This window comes from Lissotriton helveticus, chromosome 1_1 (genome assembly GCF_964261635.1).
Source record: "Lissotriton helveticus chromosome 1_1, aLisHel1.1, whole genome shotgun sequence".
Lineage (NCBI taxonomy): Eukaryota > Metazoa > Chordata > Amphibia > Caudata > Salamandridae > Lissotriton > Lissotriton helveticus.
Window position 1 is genome coordinate 1,834,402,586 of NC_136057.1, and position 26,467 is coordinate 1,834,429,052.

A 26,467-nucleotide genomic window follows, 5' to 3' on the forward strand; every position below is an offset into this window, starting at 1 on the left:
GTACCAGAAGCAAGCACCCATCGAGGGATGTCGAGGCACCCAAGACCCGCTTCTTGGGTGGCCCAGCTGTCCCGAGATGGCCTCTGCAAGATGCTTGCTCCTGACTGCGAAGACCTCAAGACGCACGACTCCTGCTGACTTGTTTACTCTGCACCTGGTCCCACCGGCCCCAGCACCGACCAACCAGACCTGCTCCTATAGTCCCAGGCCCTTGCGACCTTCTCCCTCTAAAGAGACCCACCGTACTTACCTGTGTGACCTTCGTGAAAGTATTGCCTGAATTTCTATGCCGTATTCTGCTTTTTCCCCATTGTTTCCTATGGTGCGTAATTGCGCATAGAAGTGATATATATTTATCAAACTTTTTGAAAATTCATAACTCTGAAAGTTTTTATCCTTGAACTGTGTTTATGGTCCTGATATTTATATAAAATGGATATATTTTTGTAAATTGGTCTCTGATTTATTCTTGAGTGTGTGTCTCATTTATTGCCTCTAAGAGTACGACAAATGCTTAACATTACCTTCTGATATTCCTAACTGCTCGCCCACACTACCACAAAAAGAGAGTTGGTATTATCTACTTTTACCTCTACCTACCTTTTGGGGATTTCTCACACTCTCTACATAGTGTACTTAATTGTAGTACACTGTACAGAGTGGCAGTTTCCTACAATGGCAAGGCCACAACCACAGGCTCCCCAGCAGCTACTGTTGCAGCCAGGCTGAATTCTGCTTTCAGGGACCATAGTGTAGCACAGTCTGTCATGGGCGTCACAGAAGCATTGATGCCCCATTCCCCCTCGTGATGTGAGGTGCTGCTCCTCAGTTTTGCAGGTGGGCACAGCACAGAAGCGCAGAGGTTATTTCTTTGATCCTGGGCTGGGTAATCTGAACTCCATGCCATGCGTCCATCAGCCAGCACGCCAGCACCCACCTGTCCTTTCCCTCCAGACAGGTGTTATAACGATTTTAATGTCTCCCCTAGCATATTGGCAAATGGCAAAAAAATTCACACTCTGGACACAGGTATACTCTAATTTTTCATAACTGGTTTACTGGTTGATGTAGCCAATGGTTAACATGGTATTATTTTGAGTGTACATCAAATGTCTTCTGCTCTTTTTGACAGTGTAATTAGTTACACTTTTTATGATTTACTCTGAGATTGGTTTAATGGTGAACACAACCTATGTAGGTTGCATGATTGACTGAGCAATTTACCATGCTCTCCCATAAAGGAAAAACTGTGAATTGGTAGAGAAAATGTGAATAGGTTTTTTAATTTATGCAGACTTAAGGTCTAAAAACATTCGAGGGGAATTCCATGGTGAAAAAAGCAGTTGCTGTTTTTATCTTACTTGTGTGTAGTTCTTTATCATTATGTTTTATTTTGCTTTTGTTTGTCATACAAGTACGAATATTTTTTTTTTTTTTCATAACAGCGCCTGATGTTAAACCACTACTTACATCAATCGTTATTGATGAAGAGGGAGAGAGCGATCATATGGGTGCCCAGGAGTTCCAGAGAGGTGAAAGACCAGAGGTTAAACCAGCAGTTTCACCAATTGGTATTAATGAAGAGGGAGAGACTTATCCCATTGGCAGCCAAGAGTACCAGAGAAGTGAATATCTGGAGCTTAAACCCCCGGTTGCATTTACCGGTATTAAGGAAGAGGAAGAGACCTCTCCAGTTGGCATTGAAGACTATCCGAGAGGGGAAAGCTCTAACAGTTTAGGTGAGTAATCCATCCCATGCAGAGGGTCACAATGATACAATATCTACTGAGACATCTGCCATGGAGTTTCTTGCTGTCTAAATAATTCTATTACTGGTCCTTGGCCTCCTAGACCTACTGTTGTGTGTGTCAGTAACAGTGCTCACTGGAGCCATGTGTCGAGGTTTAGATAGTGAACTAAGGCCAATAAACTCTTACAGCACAGAGCGGATTATTGTAAACCTTTCAAGCACATCAAGGTTTGTAGTTCCTCCATAGGAGACTTTGAAACAAAACTGGAGGATGGCGGTTGGTGCACTGTAGCTGTGGAGGAGACAGGTGAGGAACCTGAGACGATTGTAAGACAGTTGTTGGAACAACATCAACTATATATAAGGTAATTTGGACGTTAAAACATTGAGTCATGCCAACACAAGTAGTCATTTTCCTTATATGAGCATTTTGGAATGGGTACCTCAAGAAAATTGAGGTTCCAATAACACATTGTGTCTTTTGTTTTCAGTGGGAACAATAACTATGTAGACTTTCTTAACTACAAATGCTTCTTCTAAGTGATTTACTTAATTGTACAGCCCTCTTGAAAGCATGTTTAAGAAATTTGTTATAGACCTGTTTTTCTGCGAGCAGTAATATTCATTATCACACCATTCCACTAGACCGTGGCATTGAAACATGTCTACTAAGTCCAGCTCAGAGCTGATGTCTGCCTATTTTGCAATCTGTCTTCTCTTTTTCAATATTGGCATAAACAAGTCTGCCTTCTTCCTGACTTCATCAGGTCTTCACAGCATTTGACTTAGGAGTGGAAACATCTCGGAGGCACTGCTCGCTTCAAAATAGCAGTTGGAGCAAAATGTGACTCTTATCATGAGTATTCGGTCAATAACGTTAAAGCTCTCAGACAGTGAATACATTAGTATTACCCATTTGTAATGGGTGGTCCGTGGTCGTATAAAATAGCAATTCTCTTACACCTCTGCTCGTGTGCAACCGTGAAATTAATGCACTTATTAAGGGGAACATATAATACTTTATTAGTTAGATTGGTTCATAAAGTGTGAATGAAAAGTAAGTGTTGGGTCTTATACAATGGATTCCCTCGGACTATAAGTCTAATTTCATTAATGGAGTGCAGTGAAATAATGAAGTTCGTTTGGCAGCAGACCATCTGCCCTTCTATTGCCACAAAAGTTTTACAGGGACTCAGATTGGTTCAGGCATTTCACCTATCACTTTTTAGTTTTCTCAATGTTGTCTTCTTAGGCTCAGCTATGCAAGGCCCTCATTGACTCACTTCCCAGCGTACATTGGCTATTCTGTCGTCCATGATGTATTACATAATCAACCCCATTTTGTAGTGCTGGAGAACACTACCCAATACTCAGTGTGAAAGTATTGTAACTGTGCAGATTTCCACTTGTAAAAAACTTATAGTGTTCATTAATTTCATATCTGCAGGTAATCGCAACAAGAATGGAAAGCGAACAGGGGGCATTTCTTTAAAGCATCATATTGCAACAAGCCTATGCAAATTTGCATCGAAAAAAAGCGAACTAAATGTAGCCTATATTGACCAAGACAGAAGAATTTCTGCAAGCCACGTGCAATCTGGAAGTGACTGTGAAATGAGTGTAGAGACACCTGCACATTGGCAAATTGATAGTACTGAACATACTCTTTTCAACATATGTCAGGCGGCTCCCTCCGTACAGAGATCAGATGCACACAATGTATCTGAGAGGAAAGTGAGAAATGACATTACTCCATGCAAATCAAACCCACTGCAGTGTTGCGAACCTTATACTTCTAATAATGATAAAATAGTCCGAACGATCAACTATCCTGGGCGTCGGCAACCACCTAGAGTAAAAAGACATGCATGCACTGTTTGCGGAAAAAGCTTTACATCAATATCAAATCTTATAAAGCATGAACGAGTACATACTGGTGAAAGACCTTTTCATTGCACCATATGTGGAGAAAGCTTTAATCAACTTGGAGCTTTGCAAAGGCACGAAAAAAGGCATACAGGGGAAAGACCATATCCGTGCAATGTGTGTGGAAAACGATTCAGTAGAAAGGACACTCTTTTAGGACACCAAAAAATACATAGTAAGACCCAACAAAGCAGTGACCTTCATATATTGGAAATAGCCTGACTACTACAGTATTTCATTCCTAGGGATGCTGATCCCATGTGTTAGTATTTTATTTTGTATTCTAAATGTGAACTCTTAAAGGAAGTACTTTACATAGTATCAAGGTCGGTACATTTGGTTGTAGATGGCACAGTGGTTGCATAAGGTGTTGCGAGAGTGTGTACTGATATCTGGACAGTAAGAAAACATGTTTATTGACTGATTAATGTGTACATGATATTATGTGGTCAGAGTCGAGCACAGTGAGTTTGGAGATCTGTTCTGAGTCTTTATCACGGAGACGTGGACATTACGAACTGACTTAAAAGCAGAGAGGAATAATTCAGTTCCAAATTTGGCAAGAAGGCTATTCCAGTGGGACATGCACAAAGTTTGAAGGACTCAAAATTTGATTGGGCTCAGGGCGGCTTAATAAAAGCTAGACAGTGGCTTTAGAAGAGCACAGCATTTGTATGGGGGCCTATCTGGTGAGGCTTTGAGAGCTAGGGGTTGAGGTGGCATGCTTTCCAAGTTTTAAGATGAGGATTTTGTAGAGTGTCCTGTGTTTTGGGGTGAGCCTTCTGATCTGGAAGCAGTACGAAAACATGCTTGTGTCACTAAGACATTTGAAGAGCTGATAGTTTTAGCTAAGACTAAATTGTGTGTTGAAACTTGCTAAAAGAGGAGGGTGTTGCAGGACACGACCTTGTGTGTTGCAGCAGGATTTGCCCACACAAAAGAAGGGATGTTTGTAAACCTTCCATATATGAGTAGTTGAAGCCGCCCAGAATGAGAGTTGGAGGAGACTGGCTGCTTCATACTGAAATAAATTATATGCCTAGATTCGTTTTGGAGGAAGAGTAACCATATGATTTGAAAAAGACATCGAAGCAAGGAGCGGACTGGGGGTAGTGGAGGCCAGGAATTTGATTTGTGTTTTACATGTTATATTTACGAAGTCTGTAAATGCAGTACACACAGTCACTAGGTTCTTCAGAGTATTGTCTAGTGAAGAGCAATCCAATGTCAGAAAACTTTGAAAGTCTCCGATTTTAAAATGGTTTCATGCGTAATGGATGGAAAACATGAGAAAATATGTGAAGAGGTGGTAGGGGAGACTGAACATCATCAAACATAGCAAAGATCTGGTGACATTGGGTATCCCAGGGCGAATACACATAATCTAGAAATTTGGATAGGAATTAACATCATTAAACAGATATGGCTGAAATTACATATATTTTGATTGTTTACATTTTTTCCTGTATAACTGCATAACTGTATTTTTTCCTGATACTCTTGAAGACCTCCATTGTGAACGATTTCCAAGTTGCTCATAATGTTGAAGTTGGCAGATGGGGCTCCATTTCTACATAGTTGAAGTCATCAAAGGTAGTATGTCTGTGAAGGATTGACATGTATTCTGTTGGCAGTACTCAAGAGGCTCTTTATTTGGTCCCGGAATTGGTTGTCTTTTAGATGACCAATGAATACTTTTCTTCTGGGCATATACCTGCTGTTCTACCATGCTCTTGGGTTCTCATGACAAGACTTGGCTGGTTGAAAAGGTGGGTTTTGGATGGATACCTTTAAACGCAGATTCTTCACATTAGAATATCCCCGGGTGTTTAAATGGATCCAAAGACTGTTGTAGCAATGCTCCTGCGTGCTGCTATTTGGCGTCATGCAGCTCCGCACTTACTTCATAGTGCCCAGCAAATTACAAAGCTGGCCAAATTTAAGCGGCACCCACCTTTGTGCGCTCACATCAGTTCCTTTATTTAAGTGCTCACCTTCCAATGTTGATAAGGAGCTTTGCTCCAGAATTTGCCAGGAAATTATGTCTCCAACATACTCACAGGATTCAAACTGTGTTGCGACTGCAGGAAACATATTTCAATCACAAACCCACATGAGGTGTTCCTTTCATGCCTGGGTTGATTTGCGTGATAATTGCACCCAAAAGCAGTACAAGACTAGGAGGCAAAGTCATACTTTTCCGAATACTGGAAGTCATGGTCTTTGTGCAGAGCCTGCTCCCGCTCAAATTTTCAGGCCCCATCCTGGTCCAGGTGGCTGTACCCATGACTCCTCCAGTTCCTGTTTGAAATCCTTGATCAAGTCAAAGTCCAAGCGCAAACACACTTCCCACTCTGACGCCAGTGAGAAGACACGAAGGTCACTACTGTCAAGGACACATTATCAACAATTTTGTGCATTGGAGTTTCCACATGAACACTCATAAAAAGATTTATTCCAGATGAAGTGTGACAAGAGACTCCTGTACCTCTTCCCTCTACTATCTCTTCTGTAGATCAAAGACGACTGGGACAGATTTATCCTAGTGGCTCCACAGGATAGTGTGCTCCCCAGAACTCTTGAACATTAAAATATGTCCTGTGATAAGGCAACCACTTTTGGAAGACCTCCTGTCTGAGCAGCAGAGTGGGGTTCCCTACTTGAATCCACGCAACTTACAAATTCATGTATGGAGATTATGCAGCTGCAATTAACTACTTTTGATCTTTTACCTAAATCCTTACCAAAGATGCCCCTCCACGAAATTTGTGACGGATGCTGGGGCTAGTTTAAGCCTGGTCTGGTGCCCAGGGCACTGAACCCTCCCACCAGGTTAAGCTGTTGGGCGCCCTTCTGTTTTGTCACTGTAAAAAGACATTTGTCCTTCGGCCTTGCTAAATTTTTCAGGCAAACCGCTGTAGTGTAGTTCCGATAGTACCCTTTCATTCAGGACCTATGCTATTTACGGTTAACATATACTGTGGGCTTGGTGGCAAACTGACTCTGTACATCCCCACCGAATATGTCAGCCTATGTTTTCGCATTAGCTAGCTCGCAGTGCCACTAGAATCTCCTGTTATCAGAGAGATTAGTTTTTGGCAACTTCAGAACATAATAACCTCAGACTCGTGGAAACAATATACTATTTTTACCCTGTCACTCGTGCTTGCTTGTTTCGCTCTCCGAGAGATACACAGAAGAAACAGTCGAGCATGTTTACAATAAGAATGTATTGTACCGTTGTTCTTCTCATGTAAAATAAGTGCGCTGCTACAACTGTAACACAGTAGCAGAGATATAGAACCAGCAGTACAGTGAATACAAAGGAATAGTATTCTTCTACCATTTTGCAATAGTCATGAACACATACAATAAAATTAAATACATTTATAAAATAAAGTGGGTACTCCTAAGATACCTATCTGGTAGGTGGCATCGTACATTTCCGCACCAATGTCATTCTGGAAAGTTACGAGCGAGTCTGCATGTAAGCGCCACCCAGGTGCACTGACGTCATTTGCTTTCTTTTCACGCCTTCAGACCCGGATCCAGAGCTCTACCCCTCTCATCTTTGAGTATTTTTACCATTGTGCGAAGGCAATATGCCGCCTCACAAAACGTCAAGGCTTAAAGCTTGTAGGGGCTGTCGCAAACAGATGTCTATGGATTTTCCCCAAGAGGTACGCCTTTGGTACCTAGGGGTTGAAACTTGAATCCGAGGTTTGTGATTACCAAATGAACTCGAAGGCCATACTGGATTACAAGGCAAAACAGTACGTCACCAAACATCGAAGACTCCACACCATGACCGGTCCAAGTCATTCCAGCAGCACACCCTCATTGCAATCAATGCCTTTGGTTAAGTGAAAGAAGAAGTACAAAAAGTTCAAACATGAATTGCCCATTCCCACCATTCTTGAACTCCAGAGATGGAACGAGGGCCTCAACGTGCCACATTTCGATTTTGGACCTGATGCAACCCAAATTGCCATTAGCAGCGTTGCAGCTCATTGAGGCCATTAGGGAGGCCATGTTGTGAATATCTGGCTTGCTTCTGGGTAGCTCTGGTGTGCCTTCAGCCCTCAAGGATTCACAGATGCCTCCAGTCATGGTCCCACTTGTGACTTTACCCTCTGTGGCTTCTGTGCCTCTTGAACCTGCTGTGGGTTCTGCTGGGGCTTCGGTGCCAACTTCGGTTCCAGCTCCCTACACTGGCTCCCGTAAAATCGACACTGATGCTGCCAGAAGAGGATCCTTCATCTATATAGCGATTTCTAGTTCTGAACAGGCCTCCAATCCTCCTCATTCAAGGCCAAGTTTAGATCTCACAGAAGCACAGCCAATAGCCAACACTTCGACTCTGACTAATTGCCTTTACCACATGGCCAAACTCATACAATACATCAGCACTGGGGTTGATTCCGACAATAATTACTGTAATAAGAAATTTGTCCCACAGTATGCACGCAGAAACGCAGGATGCCAGTGGTCTGGACCTTCCCAGAAACTGGACTGGTCACTGCCCCAGGTCTTGCCACAGAGTAGAGGTCTTCTTTCGCCATTGTTATGCAACGGGCTGCAGAGTTCTTGGACTTGCAGCTCCCTCCCATGGACGTAATGACCAACCTCCTCACAGAGATTCTCCAGCCTGGATACCCTCTTGAGAAAAACCATGTTTGGAGCCCCCATTCAAATGGCAGGTAGCTCCTCACCACATACCAGTGCTAGGCAACCCTGACTTCCTGGCTTAACACCCAATACTGGAGAGTTTAGTGGTACAGATATCCACAATGGTACAGACATCCACAAGCAGAGTAAACACCTGATGCCTTGCTCATGGCCCCTCCTGACCGCAAATCCAAACACATCTAAACCTTTGGCATGCGTATGTTCTCTTCTGCCATCCTTGCTTTACCATATCTCAATGCTAGCTGCATCCTGGGTCGATACACTCATACTTTGTGGTACATGGGAGATCAGATCATACTGGCTTTTCCGGAAGACCTATGGGCGTCTTTAGCCCAAACCATCCAGGATGGCCGGGATTCAGCAACATTTGTTATTTGGTCTGGTCTGGACACAACCAGTTGTTTAGGTGTGGCAAAGGGCAAGAATGTGGTGGCTTGGCACCATGCTTGGATGAGGGGTACAGACTTATCAGGGAATGTCCAGGCTTCCTTGATTGACATGCCATTCAATGGCTGTCATAATTTCCTCCAAGAGTGTCTCTTGATGTTTCCTCATACGCTGGTGAGACATCATTACAGAAGAATAGGTCCACCAAACATGTCCACCAGGACTAACGCACATTTCTTTCTTCTCCCCCCCCCCCCCCACCACCCCTTTGACACCCATCAGCACGTCTAACGGACGATCACACGTTAGTTTTGTAGCATAAACTGCTGGCACCTTTGTTTAAAGGACCCATAGAGAGGGTTCTGGCCTTAGAAGTAGGAACTGGGTTTAACTTCCGCTACTTCTTTGTGCCAAAGAAGGATGCAGTCTTTCACCCTATTTTAGATCTCTGCCCTCTAAACACCTTCCTTTGGAAGGACACATTCAGGATGCTCACTCTGGCCCAGGTCATGGCTGCCCTGTACCCTGGAGCCTGGATGTTGGCGTTGTACCCGCAGGACTCATGGAGCATTTTGTGGTCACCTTTTTACCAGTGCCCCTAAGGTGTTCACGAAAATGATGTCAGTGATGGCAATGTCCCTACGGAGGTTGCGTGTACCAGTCTTTCTCTACATCGACAACTGGCTGTTGAACTCTGGCTTGCATCACCAGATTACAGCATAGAACATCTTCAGACGGCAATGAACATTTTGCCTGTGTTATTAGGTCCTAGGATGGTGAAGTGGAGGCCGTAGTGGTCAGACCAGGAGAGCTGTGAGACGTGGTTGTGCTTTACTCTGTCACTGGGCATTAAAATGGGGTTGAGCATGTGTCCTGCAATGTGGGTAGGCTCGGTGACAAGTTGCTTGAGGCGAATGTTGTTCAAGCATTCCAGGAGGTTGGTTGTGTTGGTTTCACTGCGATCCTCAAGGTGGAAGTTGAGATCCCCAAGGAAGATGTAGTGTTCGGAGTAGATGGCGACCAGGGCGATGAGGTCGAGGATGGCCTTGCAGAAACTGGTGCTTGGGTCTGGTAACCTGTAAGCGAGGGTGCCACTGATGGAGCTTTTTCCATCTGTGTGGAGTTGGAAGTTGAGGTGCTTTTTCTTCGGGGTCAAGTTGTCTGAGGATGTCATGCAGTGGATGGTGTCCTTGTAGGTGATGGCGATTCCACCTTCATGTTTGTTGGTTCGGTCCCTGTCTGTTATCTTTTAGCCTTCAGGGGTGGTGATGGCCGGCGCGGAGGTGGGGTTCAGCCAGTTCTCAGTGAGGAAGATTTCATCCCGGGGTGAGGGATAACATTGTGTCCCAGATCTTTGTGTCATGTTTGCTGAGCGATCATGCGTTGTGTAGAAGGCACTGAAGTTGTTCCGTTTCGGTCCTGGTCGGCGTGGTGGATGCAGTCGTGTTTGTGGCGTCTCTGGCGCTGTTGTTTGCTTCGGTGTTGCAGGTGAAGTGGCAGTGCTAGCAGGAGAACGGTCCTCTGGTGATGTGTGGAGATGCACAGCAGCAGTTGTTGATGCATCCAGGATCCAGGGCTCGAAGGACTGCAGCAGTGCTGCTGTGCGGGGTGGTAGAACCAGGGTTCCTGGCACTGGGCGCAGATGGGCAACAAACAATATCAATGCGCAGGAACAAAGTCAGGAAGGTTGCAAGAACACAGAGGGCCAATCCAAGGAAGAAGCACTAATGCTTAAGGCAGCGAGAGGAGAGCTGGCACACAGACCTGCTCTGGGGAGGAATATTCACAAGGTGAGGAAACTATGGTTGGATAGAGTATCCACTAGAAAGAGGTTTACCAATGGTAAGTAACTTATTCTTCACAAAGCAGTACTGCCTTGACAGCTAGGTCAGAACGCAATAATGTTTTCACCTTCTCAATTCTGCAATGTGTTTGATCTGAACCCACTCCACAGAACCTCTGCCTTGGGATATATTCTAAGGCGAGAATCTGCAGTTATAGGTATCCGTCAAAAGAACAAGCTACTAATCTTCAGTAACATTCTTTCTTCACATATTCCTCGTTGTCCTCTCACATTCCGATTCTGTGTAGTGGGCTCTTTTTCAGCTGCAAAAAAACATGCCCCAAGTTATCAACACAGTGTTTTCAACATTTATTCACCTGTGTCTGAAGGCATGAAAAAGGAAACTTCCATGGGTATTGCTTATATGCGGCTTCCCTCCATTACATTGCGAGCGGTATGGGGTCAGCTTTGAGTCGCTTGATTCCACCTAGCAGTACACAGAAACAGGGCTACAAAAAATGGTAACAGCTGTAAGAAATAACTTGTGTTGGAGCTTCATGTAAGTGATAGAGATCGTGGGTCACCCGACCAACAATTTCACCATATAGATTTCGGGCCCATAGATTTCAAATCACCATATACATTAATCAGGCGACCTCACAAATCTACCATCAGCAACCCTGATTCCTTCCTATTGTATTCTAATGTACCCGACTTACCAATCCACCGTTACGGGTACCTATGACCACAATGGATCAGGGAGCTAGCTGTGAAGAAAGGTAGACAAAATACAAAACCCAACTTTAAAATACCTTTGTTATTCATAAAATGACCACGGACAACTGAGAAGTTTTAAAGGTTTTATCTAGAAATCAGTTTCTGAGAGCATTAGGCTTACAGTTAAAAGGCAATCGATAATCAAGATAACAAAAAGAACATAACCATACAAGAAAAGTGTAAGGGCAATCATTAAAATTTTTGTAAATAGTGCGACAGGGAACACGCTAAGTAGACTTAAAACTGAAACTCAAGAATAGACATCAATAAATAAGCAAACTTATTGCATGTACTAGAATTATACTATTGGGACGTACTTCATGGAAACGAGTGGAAAATTAGGAACCCTATACATCTATCGGAAGGGTGAGAAGTGGAACACGCTATAATTCTAATATTATTATTGCAAGAATAGAATTCAGGAGAAACTATGAACCACATCTAAATTCATAAACAGTATGGAGAGAATTGTGCTCTAAAAAGTAGGGTAACATAGGAACATGCTATGAAAAATGCAATGGTCATTCATATAGTAGATTGCGAAAAACATGGAAATTATAACATGTGCAAAGGTATGTCTTTATTGAAGCAAAGACAGAAAATAGAAAGGTGCAGTATAGAGTTCTCAGCCCTATCTATATATTTACCTAGAATGGTGTGAAAACCAACCCTGGCCACGGATCAGTCAAGGACAGGAAATACCCCAAGGAATAGCAGTCATCAATGGGACAGCAGGTGCAGAATGGACACCCCAGGACAGGACAGGAAACCCAGATTAGGATCAGGACAGGACCACCAAGGCACAACCAGCACCCGCAGTTTGGAAGCAACGCCTGCGCTCCACCCTCTCTGCAGCTATCAGTCAGAACCCCGATTGGGTTAGCGAACTCCCCAGCAAAGTGCTCCGCCAGCACTTAAGGTTTAGTAAAACCCTTAAAGTCTATGGTCAATTTCGGTCAGAGTGCTCCGCAGCGCTCTGTAAATTCAGTCACCTATTGAGTGCGTTGGGTCAGTGACAGGTCAGCTATTCAGACAAGTCGGACAATTTCTCTAGCTGAACCTAGGCTAGATATACTGTTTTGGGGTCAGTGTACCACCCCCCAATGTTGCAAAGTGTCAGAATCCACAATTTCGATTGGTCCCAAAGTAGGCTAGGTTAACACACCAATCAGAACAGACTATTGTAAGCCCAAATTTACATTCTAGGGATCCGCCTAGCAGGATTGGGGTTCCCACGAAAAGTTTCACAGAATACAATGAAGAATTACAATTGTTACAAACGAAGAACAAATTCTGCTCCATCCTCCTAGGTCAGAGGTGGCTTTCGCAGGAGCATCTTGACTGTGGCTGCCAGCTGGCTGAGTTCCACTGCTCAAGGACATTTCTCCCTGGCTGCGCGACATGCGCAGAAGGGACCTTCAAGATGGTTCTCGGCTCATTCAGACCCCCCATTTATCGCGGTACATGAAAAGTAAGCGAAAACAAATTAAAACATAGAAATAAATGAATTTACTGCATATCATGATTTTGTACTTTAGGTTTCTTCACTGTAAAAATATACTATGCGGGTTTATATTAGTGCAATACACAATAACACGACAGCATCTGCACGAGCTTCACCACGTTAATACATAAGCAGCCATCTTGTGGCTATTACGCATGCGCACCCTTTCCCTCCAGAATTACAACTACGTCACGTCACGTGAGTGTGACTAACGCATGCGCAGAAGCAATATTCCAAACGGCGGCCATTTTAAGGACACTGATTAATCATATTAGTAAAACACATAGGCAAGCATCACTAAGATACACGCGCATTCAAAAAAATAAAGGAAAATTAGTACAACATACATCTTGCTCTATCAATCCCCTCTTTGATGATATTTACTATCATCACAAATAAAAATGGAACCAGATGCCAACTTTTCTCACACTTTATGCATCTCAATCTCTTCCAACAAGCGATTCAATTTCTCTTTCACATCTTTGCTAGGGTGAGAATTTTTCACCTTTTTGTAAATTTGATTATTCATTTCTTCCAATTCAAGCTCATCCACACTCCGTTTCACACTCCTTCTATCCACCGTGTATTTCTTTGTGTTTTTGCGACATTTGCAACAGATGAATATGAGGAGAATGATGAGACCTATCACTCCAATTGGCATCAGCACCTTAAACAATAAACTTCTACCTAAATTAGCAAACCAATGACCTACATTGGAGAGACCATCAACAAGTCTCTTCCAGGCACTGTCAACCTCCAGTGGTTTGAGTTCCTTTTCGTAATTAGTAATGTTTTTCACTTATCTTTTAATCTGTACACTTTTGTCCGGTATGTAAGTGCAACAATGTTGCGCCTTCAGCATCCGGCAGACTCCGCCCTCTTTTGCTAATAAGGTGTCAAGCGCAAGTCTGTTCTGCAAAACCATTGATCTGATCGCAACCATTTCAGTGTTGACCAGTAAGAATCCATGAGCTGTGTCAGTAGACAGCACATCCACTATTGTGGACAATTTGCAAATTCTGTGTGTGTTCAGAACCACTCCCACTCCAGGTATCAGTGCACTAAAAATACTACCCATTATTTCACCTATGCTTTCTCTTCTACTACGCACTAATGCCATTAGTGTTTTCATTGCTTCCAGCTATTTCCTTCACATGGTATATTTTCGGGAAGACAATGCCAAAGTAGCAGCTTCCATACCAGTGATCCGGCAATTTGAAATAAGCCTTGTTTCCACATATATAATAAATTCCGGGAAACACAGATTCTGACCCATTTTTGAAACCCCAACCTCCAATTACCTTGTAATTGTGTTCACATTGACTGGAACCAATGAAAATGTTATTATAATAACTAGTCTTCTCGCGATGAAGACAAAGTTTCCCTTTCCTTTCGAAATCCAGCAACAAAGCAGGACCACTCCCACCATTTGAGGTGCCTTCCATGTTTTCAGCCCATTTAGGAGTTTTCTGTCTTTTGTTATTAGCTTTTCTTTGGAAACTCTCCCTTCTTTTCTCTGCCATGTTTAAAAATATTTTTTCTTGTTCATGTAATGAACAGGTCAAGTTATCTCTGTGTGCTTCATTTAAGTCTATAGTACCTATTGTCAGAAAGTATTCTCCCATATAACGTGTAACGTCACTTTTAGTATGTACAGGATTCAAATTTCCACGTATGGGAAGTTCAGAAAATATCACGTCTGAGTTAGAATAATAGTACTGTAACGGTCCTCTTTTGTAAAATAAACTAGCTAAAATGCTACAGGAAATTCCATAGGTCAAAGGTAGGTGATGATAAGTCACGCCTTCAGCTACAGAAGTAGGTAGCTTCATGCAGACATAGCAGTCTTCTATTTCCATAGTTTCTACATAGTGCACTAAAAGATTAGCGAAAACATTTAACTGTGTCTGGTTTCTAACTCCATGATAATGTAGTCCTTCCTCATCTGATGCTTCTAAGTCTCGTTTTGTTTGTCTGAGTGCCTTTTCACGTCTTTCTACACTTCGTGTTGTCAGTTCTTCAGTGTCAGTAGTCACAGTCTGAGTAGGGTCAATATTAGTATTTTTGCTTACCATATAAGGAATGAAAACTGTTAGTCCTATCCAAATTATTATCACTATAACTATGCTACATATACATACTCGGCAGCATGTTTTGCAACAACTGCGTCTAGGCCTTCCATTCACGTTTGAATCAGACATTTTCGTTCAGAAGAAGATTTCTCAACCCCTCTTTGTAACTTTGCACAGTTAGCTTACTCTGCGCAACTTCAGGTTAATTTGTCTTCTTCTTCTGTAGACTGATCAGCAATCGGTTCTCCGTCACTTTCGTCAGTTATATCAAGATCCTCAAAATCTTCCAAAATTAAAAATGTCCATTCAGGATCTTGGTATTTTTCGTTCAGTCTTTTTATTCGATCACTCCTTCTTTTGGAGCTTTCTCCAGTTTGTTCTGCAATTCGAGGACTTTTCCTTCTTTCTGCAAGTTTTTCTTCTACTGTTTTTATTCTCAGTCTCAGTCTTTTAATGTATCTTGGTGCGATATGTTTCTTTTTCTTGAGTCTTTTAGTTGGCACTGTGATTTGGCTTTCTTCTAACGCTCTTTTATTCTCGTTTGTCTGTGGCACTTCCGCTTCTGTCTCTTCCCTTCCTGTCTGACTAGTCCCAGGTCTTGTATCTATTTCTTCTGCCTGGTTACTAAGCTGGCCTGGTTCAGGTGAATTTTGGTTTTGGCTTTCGAGTGTCTCTGTTTCTGTGTCCTGAACACGTTCTTCTAATTCTATCTGATCCTGTTCAAGCACTTCGATCTCTTGATTTTCTTCTGCTCTAACTTTTGTACTAGTTCTAGTCTGTCCCTTTTCAATTTCAGGAGTTAGTGGAGGAGTATCGATCACTTGTTCTGTCCCTGTCTGACCTTCCTCTTCTTCCTCAGATTTGACGTGAATCTCAATGATCTGAGGGTCTTCGCCTGTGCCTATCTCTTCCTCTCTATTCCACTCTCTATCCTCTTGGGTTCGCTCTCTTGTTCTGATTGGGTCTTCAGTTAGGTCGATTATGGGTATCCAATCATCTTGGCTGGTGCTCGGCTGTTCGTCATCAGCTACTTCAGGACCGGCGTCTGCAGACCCCTCAGCTGGACAACCTTCAGCTCCAGGTTCCTCGTCTGGAACTACTTTCTGTGTATGGCTGGCATGGATCCACTTGGGAACGCCTGCACACTTCACTGCTGTCGTGGTCACCAGTATTATCTGGCGCTTTTCTCCCCACCTCGGTGCAAGGCAACTTGAACGAGTATGCTTCTTGATTCTAACCCAGTCACCAGGAACCAACTTGTGAACTGGAGTTGTCGGGTCGGCGACGGCGTCTTCCCCAATCTGGCGAGAGATAGAACGCACTTGGTCACCCAGTTGCTTGCAGTACTCAAGTACCAAATCATCAGTAATGCTTAACAGTTTGTATCCTGGTACCCATGCTTGTCTCATCACTCTTCCCATCAGGATCTCATGGGGGCCTAGGCCTGTTTTTCGGTCTGGAATACTTTTGAGTCCCATCAGTACAAGAGGCAAGGCAGTTATCCAGTTCATGCCAGTAGAGTCACACATTTTTGCTAATCTCGATTTTATAGTGCCATTTATTTGCTCTACTACTCCAGAAGCCTCTGGACGATATGCACAGTGCAGCTTTTGTGTGATTCCAAATGCTTTACAGAGCTGATCGAATACCTTATTCTGAAAATGTTTTCCTCTATCTGATTCAATAGTGACTGGAACCCCGAACCTAGGTATTAGTTCTCGTAGTAACAATTTGGCTACGGTTATGGCATCATTCTGTGTGGCAGGGTAAGCTTCCACCCATTTTGAAAACAGGCAGACAATGACAAGGGCATATCTTTTTCCCTCACAACGAGGCATGGTGATGAAGTCAATCTGTATTCTCACAAAGGGACCCCCTGATTTTCCAATTTTCCCCAGTTCAACTACTGTTCTTTTACCAGCGTTGAACTGCTGACATGTTAAGCACCTCTGGCAGAGTGATTCTGCTACCTTCCTGAACTTTGGATTATACCAGGTTTGCTGAAACACCAGAACCATGGCATCCCTACCAGTGTGTGAATTTCCATGTATCAATCTGGCCATAGAGGCAAGCAGTTGTCTAGGTAACACAGGCATACCATTTGGGCCCACAATGACACCATCCTCACTTCTTGGTCGACAACCAAGTTTTCTCCACCTTTCTTGCTCTTTCAATGGCGTAGCATGCTGCCAATCTCTCACCTCATCCCAGGTAGGCACTTCTTCAAACACCATAAGTTGGCAGCTGTTTCCAGTCCCTCCCAGTTTGATATTTATGGACATGCGATCTTTAGCACACTGTTTTGCCACTTGATCAGCAAAATCATTTCCCAAAGATACAGCGTCAAGGCCTTTTTTATGGGCAACACATTTGACCACTGCTAATTCTTTTGGTAATTGGATTGCTTCCAGTAAATTTTGTACAACCCTTCCATTCCGAATGGGGGTACCTGATGAAGTCAGGAATTCTCTTTGTAGCCATAATTGGCCAAAGTCATGCGCAACCCCATAACAGTACTGACTGTCAGTATACACTGTTATTCTTTTGTCTTTTCCCAATTTGCAAGCTCTTATCAATGCTATCAATTCGGCTACTTGTGCAGACTTTACTCCAAATAAACATGATGCTTCTTTAATGCTGTCTAAAGAGACTACAGCATAAGCAGCGCTTAGGCCTACAAGTTCGTGTCTCATACATGAGCCATCCACAAAGAAATCCTCATCATGTACAGGCAAAGGTGTTTCCTTAATGTCTGGGCGGGGTTTAGTACTGAATTCTGTCAGGTCAATGCAGTCATGCTCGTTCTCTCCTTCATCTTCTACAATCATTGAGTCAGGGAGTAGGGTGGCTGGGTTCAGGATATTACACCGAGTAATAACTACATTTGCAGCACCCACGAGAATCCTCTCGTATTTAGTCAGCCGACTAGGGGTGAGATACTGAGTCTTGGTTCGGGTCAGTAAAATTACAACTGTATGTGGAACATACACAGTTACAGGATGTCCCATTACAATGGATTCACTCTGCTCTAAGCTCGTGCAAGTGGCAGCTACCGCTTTCAGACACCCAGGTAATCCAGCAGCCACTGGATCCAAAGAGGCAGAAAAATATGCCACTGGGCGCCTAATCAACCCATGCTCCTGGGTTAAGACTGACAATGCACAATTGTCTCGTGTGTCACAGAACAGGGCAAACTCCTTAGAATAGTCAGGCATGCCTAAAGCAGGGGCTGTACACAGACAATCTCGTAATTTAGTAAATGCTGTTAAGCTTTCATCATCCCATTCAACTGGGTCCTTTGCTCCTTTCTTTGTCATTTTTATCAAAGGCTTTGCTAGGACTGCGAATCCCACAATCCATTGCCTGCAGTAACCTACAACCCCAAGGAACATTCTGATCTCTTTCTGAGTACGGGGTAACTGCATCTTTTGAATTATTCTGACTCTCTCTGAAGTGACTTTTCTGATGCCTTTTTCGATCTGGTGCCCCAGATATTTCACTGATTTTGAACAGAACTGCAATTTTTCAGGGGCCACTTTATGTCCCTTTTCACCTAGGTGATTCAGTAAGGCAATGGTATCAATCACACACTCTCTATGACTTTTAGACGCCACCAAGAGGTCGTCAATATACTGCACCAAAACAGAGTTTCCAGGTAAAACTAAGGATTCAAGGCACTTTTTCAGGATCTGATTAAAGATAGAGGGACTTTCGGTATACCCTTGGGGGACCCTATTCCAAAGGTACACGTGACTATTGAAAGCAAATGAGAAAAGAAATTTGCTGTCTGGATGCAATGGGATCGAAAAGAATGCATGACATAGGTCTATCACAGTGAACCACTCAGCATCCCAAGGAATCTGATACAGGATCACTGCGGTGTTCGGGACAATAGGACAGCAAGGAACAACGATCTTGTTTACCTTTCTCAGGTCCTGTACTACTCTGTACTTGCCACTAGGTTTCTTGATTCCAATTATGGGGGAATTACACGGGCTGCTCATCACTTCTTGTATGATGTTTGCTTCTAACAATTTCTGTATTTCAATGGCAACTCCTGCTCTCACTTCGGCACTCATTCTGTAAGGCTTGGTATTGGGGTAAACTGCATTTTCTTTCATGGCTATTTGTATGGGATCTACATTTGCCATTAATCCTACATCCTTTCCAGTAAAGTCCCATACTTCTGGTTTCACTGTCTGTTGAAGTTCTTCAGGTAAGTCTTGTATAGTCATTCGTTTAATTTCTGAGTCAGGTCTGATTAACATTAACTTGTAGATGCCATCTTCGTCTGGGGTCTGAATTTCGACGCCCTTTGGTGTGCAAAAGATCGTACAGTTCCTTTTGCACAACAAATCACGTCCCAGTAAGTTTACTGGACTAGTGTCACAAACGACAAATCTATGCATTTCTTTAAAGTTCCCTATTGTAATCTCCATGGGCTCAGTAACTGGGGTACTAATCAATTGATTAGATACACCTACTACCTGGATCGCTTCTCCCGAGAGGGGTAGGTTTGGAACGTCCGCTGTTCTCACAGTAGAACGGGTAGCACCAGTGTCCAATAGAAAGGTGACATCGTTTCCATCAACCTTTCCTTCAATGTATGGCCCTGACTGGTCTACCGGCAAGGAGGCGCCAAGTACACACTCCTCGTCCTCCCCTCTCAGGCCCCGTCAGTACTGGTCATCACAGAGAAAGTGTCATTTAATAAATACTGCGAAGTTGCTGCATTTCTGTTCTCATTGCCTCCCCAGATTTCTATGTCGTCACCCTGCGGTGATTTTCCCTTAATATTCGGTTTTGGCGCTCGGGGCACTTGGATTGTTTTTACCTGCTGCTGGGTCTTTCTTGGTTTTTAGGTCTCGCGCCTGCGATGCATATGGCGAAGCCATATGCGCATCGCGCAGGCGCGATACTATAGTTGCCGGGTCTGCTTCCCAGGAGACTGGCACACGCACGCTCAGGAAAGCGATCGGAGCCGGCCGCGCGCGTTCCCAATCTCCTGTCTCTCTGGTTAGGGCTCGTTGTTGATGTTGAAATGCGTTTTTCTGCTCTGATCTCTGGCGTGGCGTAATATTCCTCTTTTTCAAAAAGGACGAACCCGGAAAGAGTAAGCAGCATTAAGACTGGTAATAATGGGAACGGATTTGCATTTTATAGTGCGTGTTTTCGTTGATAGAGAAAAAACTCAATGGTAGGATGCAGAGTTCGTGACCGATTCCTCCTGCGCGGAGCCGTCCATGTACTGCTGTCCTTTCCTCTCATACTTCTTAATTCAATAGAGCATTAATTTATTACTTTCCGTGACGCTGTGTGCTTCATAGCTTTCTATCTACATAATGGAAAAAATCTAGAGCAGCGGCCGCAGCCAGCCCTTGATGTTCATCCTTAATGGATTTCTGCAATCGGATTGCAGACCTGGGCCTTCCGTAGTGAACGCGGTTGTCCTCTGCAATTTTACAATCATACATGATGTCATGAATTTAATAGAGATTTGGACTCTCTTCCACTTGGGCTAAAATGTGCTCACAAAGGCTTGCGTTAAGATGTGCTCAAACCCTTCCAAGCTCGAAGAGCCATTAACTGACTTAGAAGGACTGCCCTATAAACAGTTTTAGGTGTTTATTGCCGCACGTTATGTTTTTACAAATATGATGTAAACCCTTTAAATCACTTCTGGTTCTTACAAACTGTAACTACCACCACCACCAGTACTACCAGTACCACGACCACCAGTACCACCACTACCAGTACTACCACCACCAGTACTACCAGTACCACGACCACCAGTACCACCACTACCAGTACTACCACCACCAGTACTACCAGTACCACGACCACCAGTACCACCACTACCAGTACTACCATCACCAGTACTACCAGTACCACGACCTCCAGTACTACCACTACCAATACCACTACCACCAGTACTACCACCACCAGTACTACCACCACCAGTACTACCAGTACTACCACCATCAGTACCACCACCACCAGTACTACCACCACCAGTACCACCACCACCAGTACTACCACTACCAGTATTACGGCCAGCAGTACCACCACCACCAATGATACTGCTACCAGTACCACCACCACCAGTACTCCCGCTACCAGTACCACCACCAACAGTGCCACCACTACCAGTACTACCACCACCAGTACTACCACCAACAGTACTACCACCAACAGTACCACGACCTCCAGTACTACCACTACCAGTACCACTACCACCAGTACTACCACCACCAGTACTACCACTACCAGTACCAACACCACCAGTACTACCACTACCAGTACCACCACCACCACCACCAGTACTACCAGTACTACCACCATCAGTACTACCAGTACTACCACCACCAGTACTATCACTACTACAGCCACCACTACTACCACTACTACAGCCACCAGTACTACCACTACTACAGCCACCAGTACTACCACCACCAACAGTACTACCACCAGTACTACCAGAACCAGTACCACTACCACCACCAGTACTACCACCACCAGTACCACCACCACCAGTACTACCACTACCAGTATTACGGGCAGCAGTACCACCAGCACCAATGCTACTGCTACCAGTACCACCACCACCAGTACTCCCGCTACCAGTACCACCACCACCAGTACCACCACCAGTACTACCACCACCAGTACTACCACCAACAGTACTACCACTACCTGTACCACCACCTCCAGTACTACCACTACTACCACTACCAGTACCACCACCACCAGTACTACCGTACCACCACCACCAGTACTACCACTACCAGTACCACCACCACCACCAGTACTACCAGTACTACCACCATCAGTACTACCAGCACTACCACCACCAGTACTACCACTACTACAGCCACCAGTACTACCACTACCACCACCAACAGTACTACCACCACCAACAGTACTACCACCACCACCAGTACTACCAGTACCAGTACTACCACAACCAGTACCACTACCACCACCAGTACTACCACCACCAGTACTACCACTACCAGTATTACGGGCAGCAGTACCACAACCACCAATGCTACTGCTACCAGTACCACCACCACCAGTACTCCCGCTACCAGTACCACCACCACCAGTACCACCACTACCAGTACTACCAACACCAGTACCACCACCTCCAGTACTACCACTACTACCACTACCAGTACCACCACCACCAGTACTACCGGTATCACCACCACCAGCACTACCACTACCAGTACCACCACCAGTACTACCAGTACTACCACCATCAGTAATACCAGTACTACCACCACCAGTACTATCACTACTACAGCCACCAGTACTACCACTACTACAGCCACCAGTACTACCACTACCACCACCAACAGTACTACCACCACCACCAGTACTACCAGTACCAGTACTACCACAACCAGTACAACTACCACCACCAGTACTACCACCACCAGTACCAACACCACCAGTACCACCACCACCAGTACTACCACTACAAGTATTACGGGCAGCAGTACCACCACCACCAATGCTACTGCTACCAGTACCACCACCACCAGTACTACCACTACCAGTACCACCACCACCACCAGTACTACCAGTACTACCACCATCAGTACTACCAGTACTACCACCACCAGTACTACCACTATTACAGCCACCAGTACTACCACTACTACAGCCACCAGTACTACCACTACCACCACCAACAGTACTACCACCACCAACAGTACTACCAGTACCAGTACTACCACAACCAGTACCACTACCACCACCAGTACTACCACCACCAGCACCACCACCACCAGTACTACCACTCCCAGTATTACGGGCAGCAGTACCACCACCACCAATGCTACTGCTACCAGTACCATCACCACCAGTACTCCCGCTACCAGTACCACCACCACCAGCACCACCACTACCAGTACTACCACCACCAGTACTACCAGCAACAGTACTACCAGTACCACTACCTCCAGTACTACCACTACTACCACTACCAGTACCACCACCACCAGTACTACCAGTACCACCACCACCAGTACTATCACTACCAGTACCACCACCACCAGTACTACCACTACCAGTACCACCACCACCACCAGTACTACCAGTACTACCACCATCAGTACTACCAGTACTAACACCACCAGTACTACCACTACTACAGCCACCAGTACTACCACTAGTACAGCCACCAGTACTACCACTACCACCACCAACAGTACTACCACCACCACCAGTACTACGAGTACCAGTACTACCACAACCAGTACCACTACCACCACCAGTACCACCACCACCAGTACTACCACTACCAGTATTACGGGCAGCAGTACCACCACCACCAATGCTACTGCTACCAGTACCACCACCACCAGTACTCCCGCTACCAATACCACCACCACCAGTACCACCACTACCAGTACCACCACCACCAGTACTACCACCAACAGTACTACCACTACCAGTACCACCACCTCCAGTACTACCACTACCACCACCACCAGTACTACCAGTACCACCACCACCAGTACTACCACTACCAGTACCACCACCACCACCAGTACTACCATTACTACCACCATCAGTAATACCAGTACTACCACCACCAGTACTACCACTACTACAGCCACCAGTACTACCACTACTACAGCCACCAGTACTACCACTACCACCACCAACAGTACTACCACCACCACCAGTACTACCATTACTACCACCATCAGTAATACCAGTACCACCACTACCAGTACTACCACCACCAGTACTACCACCAACAGTACTACCACCAACAGTACCACCACCTCCAGTACTACCACTACTACCACTACCAGTACCACCACTACCACTACCACCACCACCAGTACTATCACTACCAGTACCACCACCACCAGTACTACCACTACCAGTACCACCACCACCACCAGTACTACCAGTACTACCACCATCAGTACTACCAGTACTAACACCACCAGTACTACCACTACTACAGCCACCAGTACTACCACTACTACAGCCACCAGTACTACCACTACCACCACCAACAGTACTACCACCAGTACTACCAGTACCAGTACTACCACAACCAGTACCACTACCACCACCAGTACTACCACCACCAGTACCACCACCACCAGTACTACCACTACCAGTATTACGGGCAGCAGTACCACCACCACCAATGCTACTGCTATCAGTACCACCACCACCAGTACTCCCGCTACCAATACCACCACTACCAGTACCACCACTACCAGTACCACCACCACCAGTACTACCACCAACAGTACTACCACTACCAGTACCACCACCTCCAGTACTACCACTACCACCACCACCACCAGTACTACCAGTACCACCACCACCAGTACTACCACTACCAGTACCACCACCACCACCAGTACTACCATTACTACCACCATCAGTAATACCAGTACTACCACCACCAGTACTACCACTACTACAGCCACCAGTACTACCACTACTACAGCCACCAGTACTACCACTACCACCACCAACAGTACTACCACCACCACCAGTACTACCAGTACCAGTACTACCACAACCAGTACCACTGCCACCACCAGTACTACCACCACCAGTACCACCACCAGTATTACGGGCAGCAGTACCACCACCACCAATGCTACTGCTACCAGTACCACCACCACCAGTACTACCAGTACCACCACCACCAGTACTACCACTACCAGTGCCACCACCACCACCAGTACTACCAGTACTACCACCATCAGTACTACCAGTACTACCACCACCAGTACTACCACTATTACAGCCACCAGTACTACCACTACTACAGCCACCAGTACTACCACTACCACCACCAACAGTACTACCACCACCACCAGTACTACCACAACCAGTACCACTACCACCACCAGTACTACCACCACCAGTATTACGGGCAGCAGTACCACCACCACCAATGCTACTGCTATCAGTACCATCACCACCACTACTCCCGCTACCAGTACCACCACCACCAGTACCACCACTACCAGTACTACCACCACCAGTACTACCACCAACAGTACTACCACCAACAGTACCACCACCTCCAGTACTACCACTACTACCACTACCAGTACCACCACTACCAGTACCACCACCACCAGTACTATCACTACCAGTACCACCACCACCAGTACTACCACTACCAGTACCACCACCACCACCAGTACTACCACCATCAGTACTACCAGTACTAACACCACCAGTACTACCACTACTACAGCCACCAGTACTACCACTACTACAGCCACCAGTACTACCACTACCACCACCAACAGTACTACCACCAGTACTACCAGTACCAGTACTACCACAACCAGTACCACTACCACCACCAGTACTACCACCACCAGTACCACCACCACCAGTACTACCACTACCAGTATTACGGGCAGCAGTACCACCACCACCAATGCTACTGCTACCAGTACCACCACCACCACCAGTACTCCCGCTACCAGTACCACCACCACCAGTACCACCACTACCAGTACTACCACCACCAGTACTACCACCAACAGTACTACCACTACCAGTACCACCACCTCTAATACTACCACTACTACCACTACCAGTACCACCACCACCAGTACTACCACTACCAGTACCACCACCACCACCAGTGCTACCACTACCAGTACCACCACCACCACCAGTACTACCACCATCAGTACTACCAGTACTAACACCACCAGTACTACCACTACTACAGCCACCAGTACTACCACTACTACAGCCACCAGTACTACCACTACCACCACCAACAGTACTACCACCAGTACTACCAGTACCAGTACTACCACAACCAGTACCACTACCACCACCAGTACTACCACCACCAGCACCACCACCACCAGTACTACCACTCCCAGTATTACGGGCAGCAGTACCACCACCACCAATGCTACTGCTACCAGTACCATCACCACCAGTACTCCCGCTACCAGTACCACCACCACCAGCACCACCACTACCAGTACTACCACCACCAGTACTACCAGCAACAGTACTACCAGTACCACTACCTCCAGTACTACCACTACTACCACTACCAGTACCACCACCACCAGTACTACCAGTACCACCACCACCAGTACTATCACTACCAGTACCACCACCACCAGTACTACCACTACCAGTACCACCACCACCACCAGTACTACCAGTACTACCACCATCAGTACTACCAGTACTAACACCACCAGTACTACCACTACTACAGCCACCAGTACTACCACTAGTACAGCCACCAGTACTACCACTACCACCACCAACAGTACTACCACCACCACCAGTACTACGAGTACCAGTACTACCACAACCAGTACCACTACCACCACCAGTACCACCACCACCAGTACTACCACTACCAGTATTACGGGCAGCAGTACCACCACCACCAATGCTACTGCTACCAGTACCACCACCACCAGTACTCCCGCTACCAATACCACCACCACCAGTACCACCACTACCAGTACCACCACCACCAGTACTACCACCAACAGTACTACCACTACCAGTACCACCACCTCCAGTACTACCACTACCAC

General features: G+C 45.3%; 1 protein-coding gene across 2 annotated transcripts in view; it reads left to right on the forward strand.

The window, feature by feature from the left end:
- Positions 1 to 26,467, forward strand: part of LOC144753536 (uncharacterized) — a 138,593-nt gene that overhangs the window by 61,238 nt on the left and 50,888 nt on the right. The window contains exons 4-5 of one of the 2 annotated variants that reach the window (XM_078641193.1): positions 1,446 to 1,739; positions 3,198 to 5,111. In XM_078641193.1, the coding sequence (XP_078497319.1) occupies positions 1,446 to 1,739; positions 3,198 to 3,898 (995 nt within the window). In that variant the 3' untranslated portion in view covers positions 3,899 to 5,111. Of the gene's footprint in view, positions 1 to 1,445; positions 1,740 to 3,197; positions 5,112 to 26,467 lie in introns of those variants that run through there. The other variant, XM_078641201.1, reaches the window with a different exon arrangement.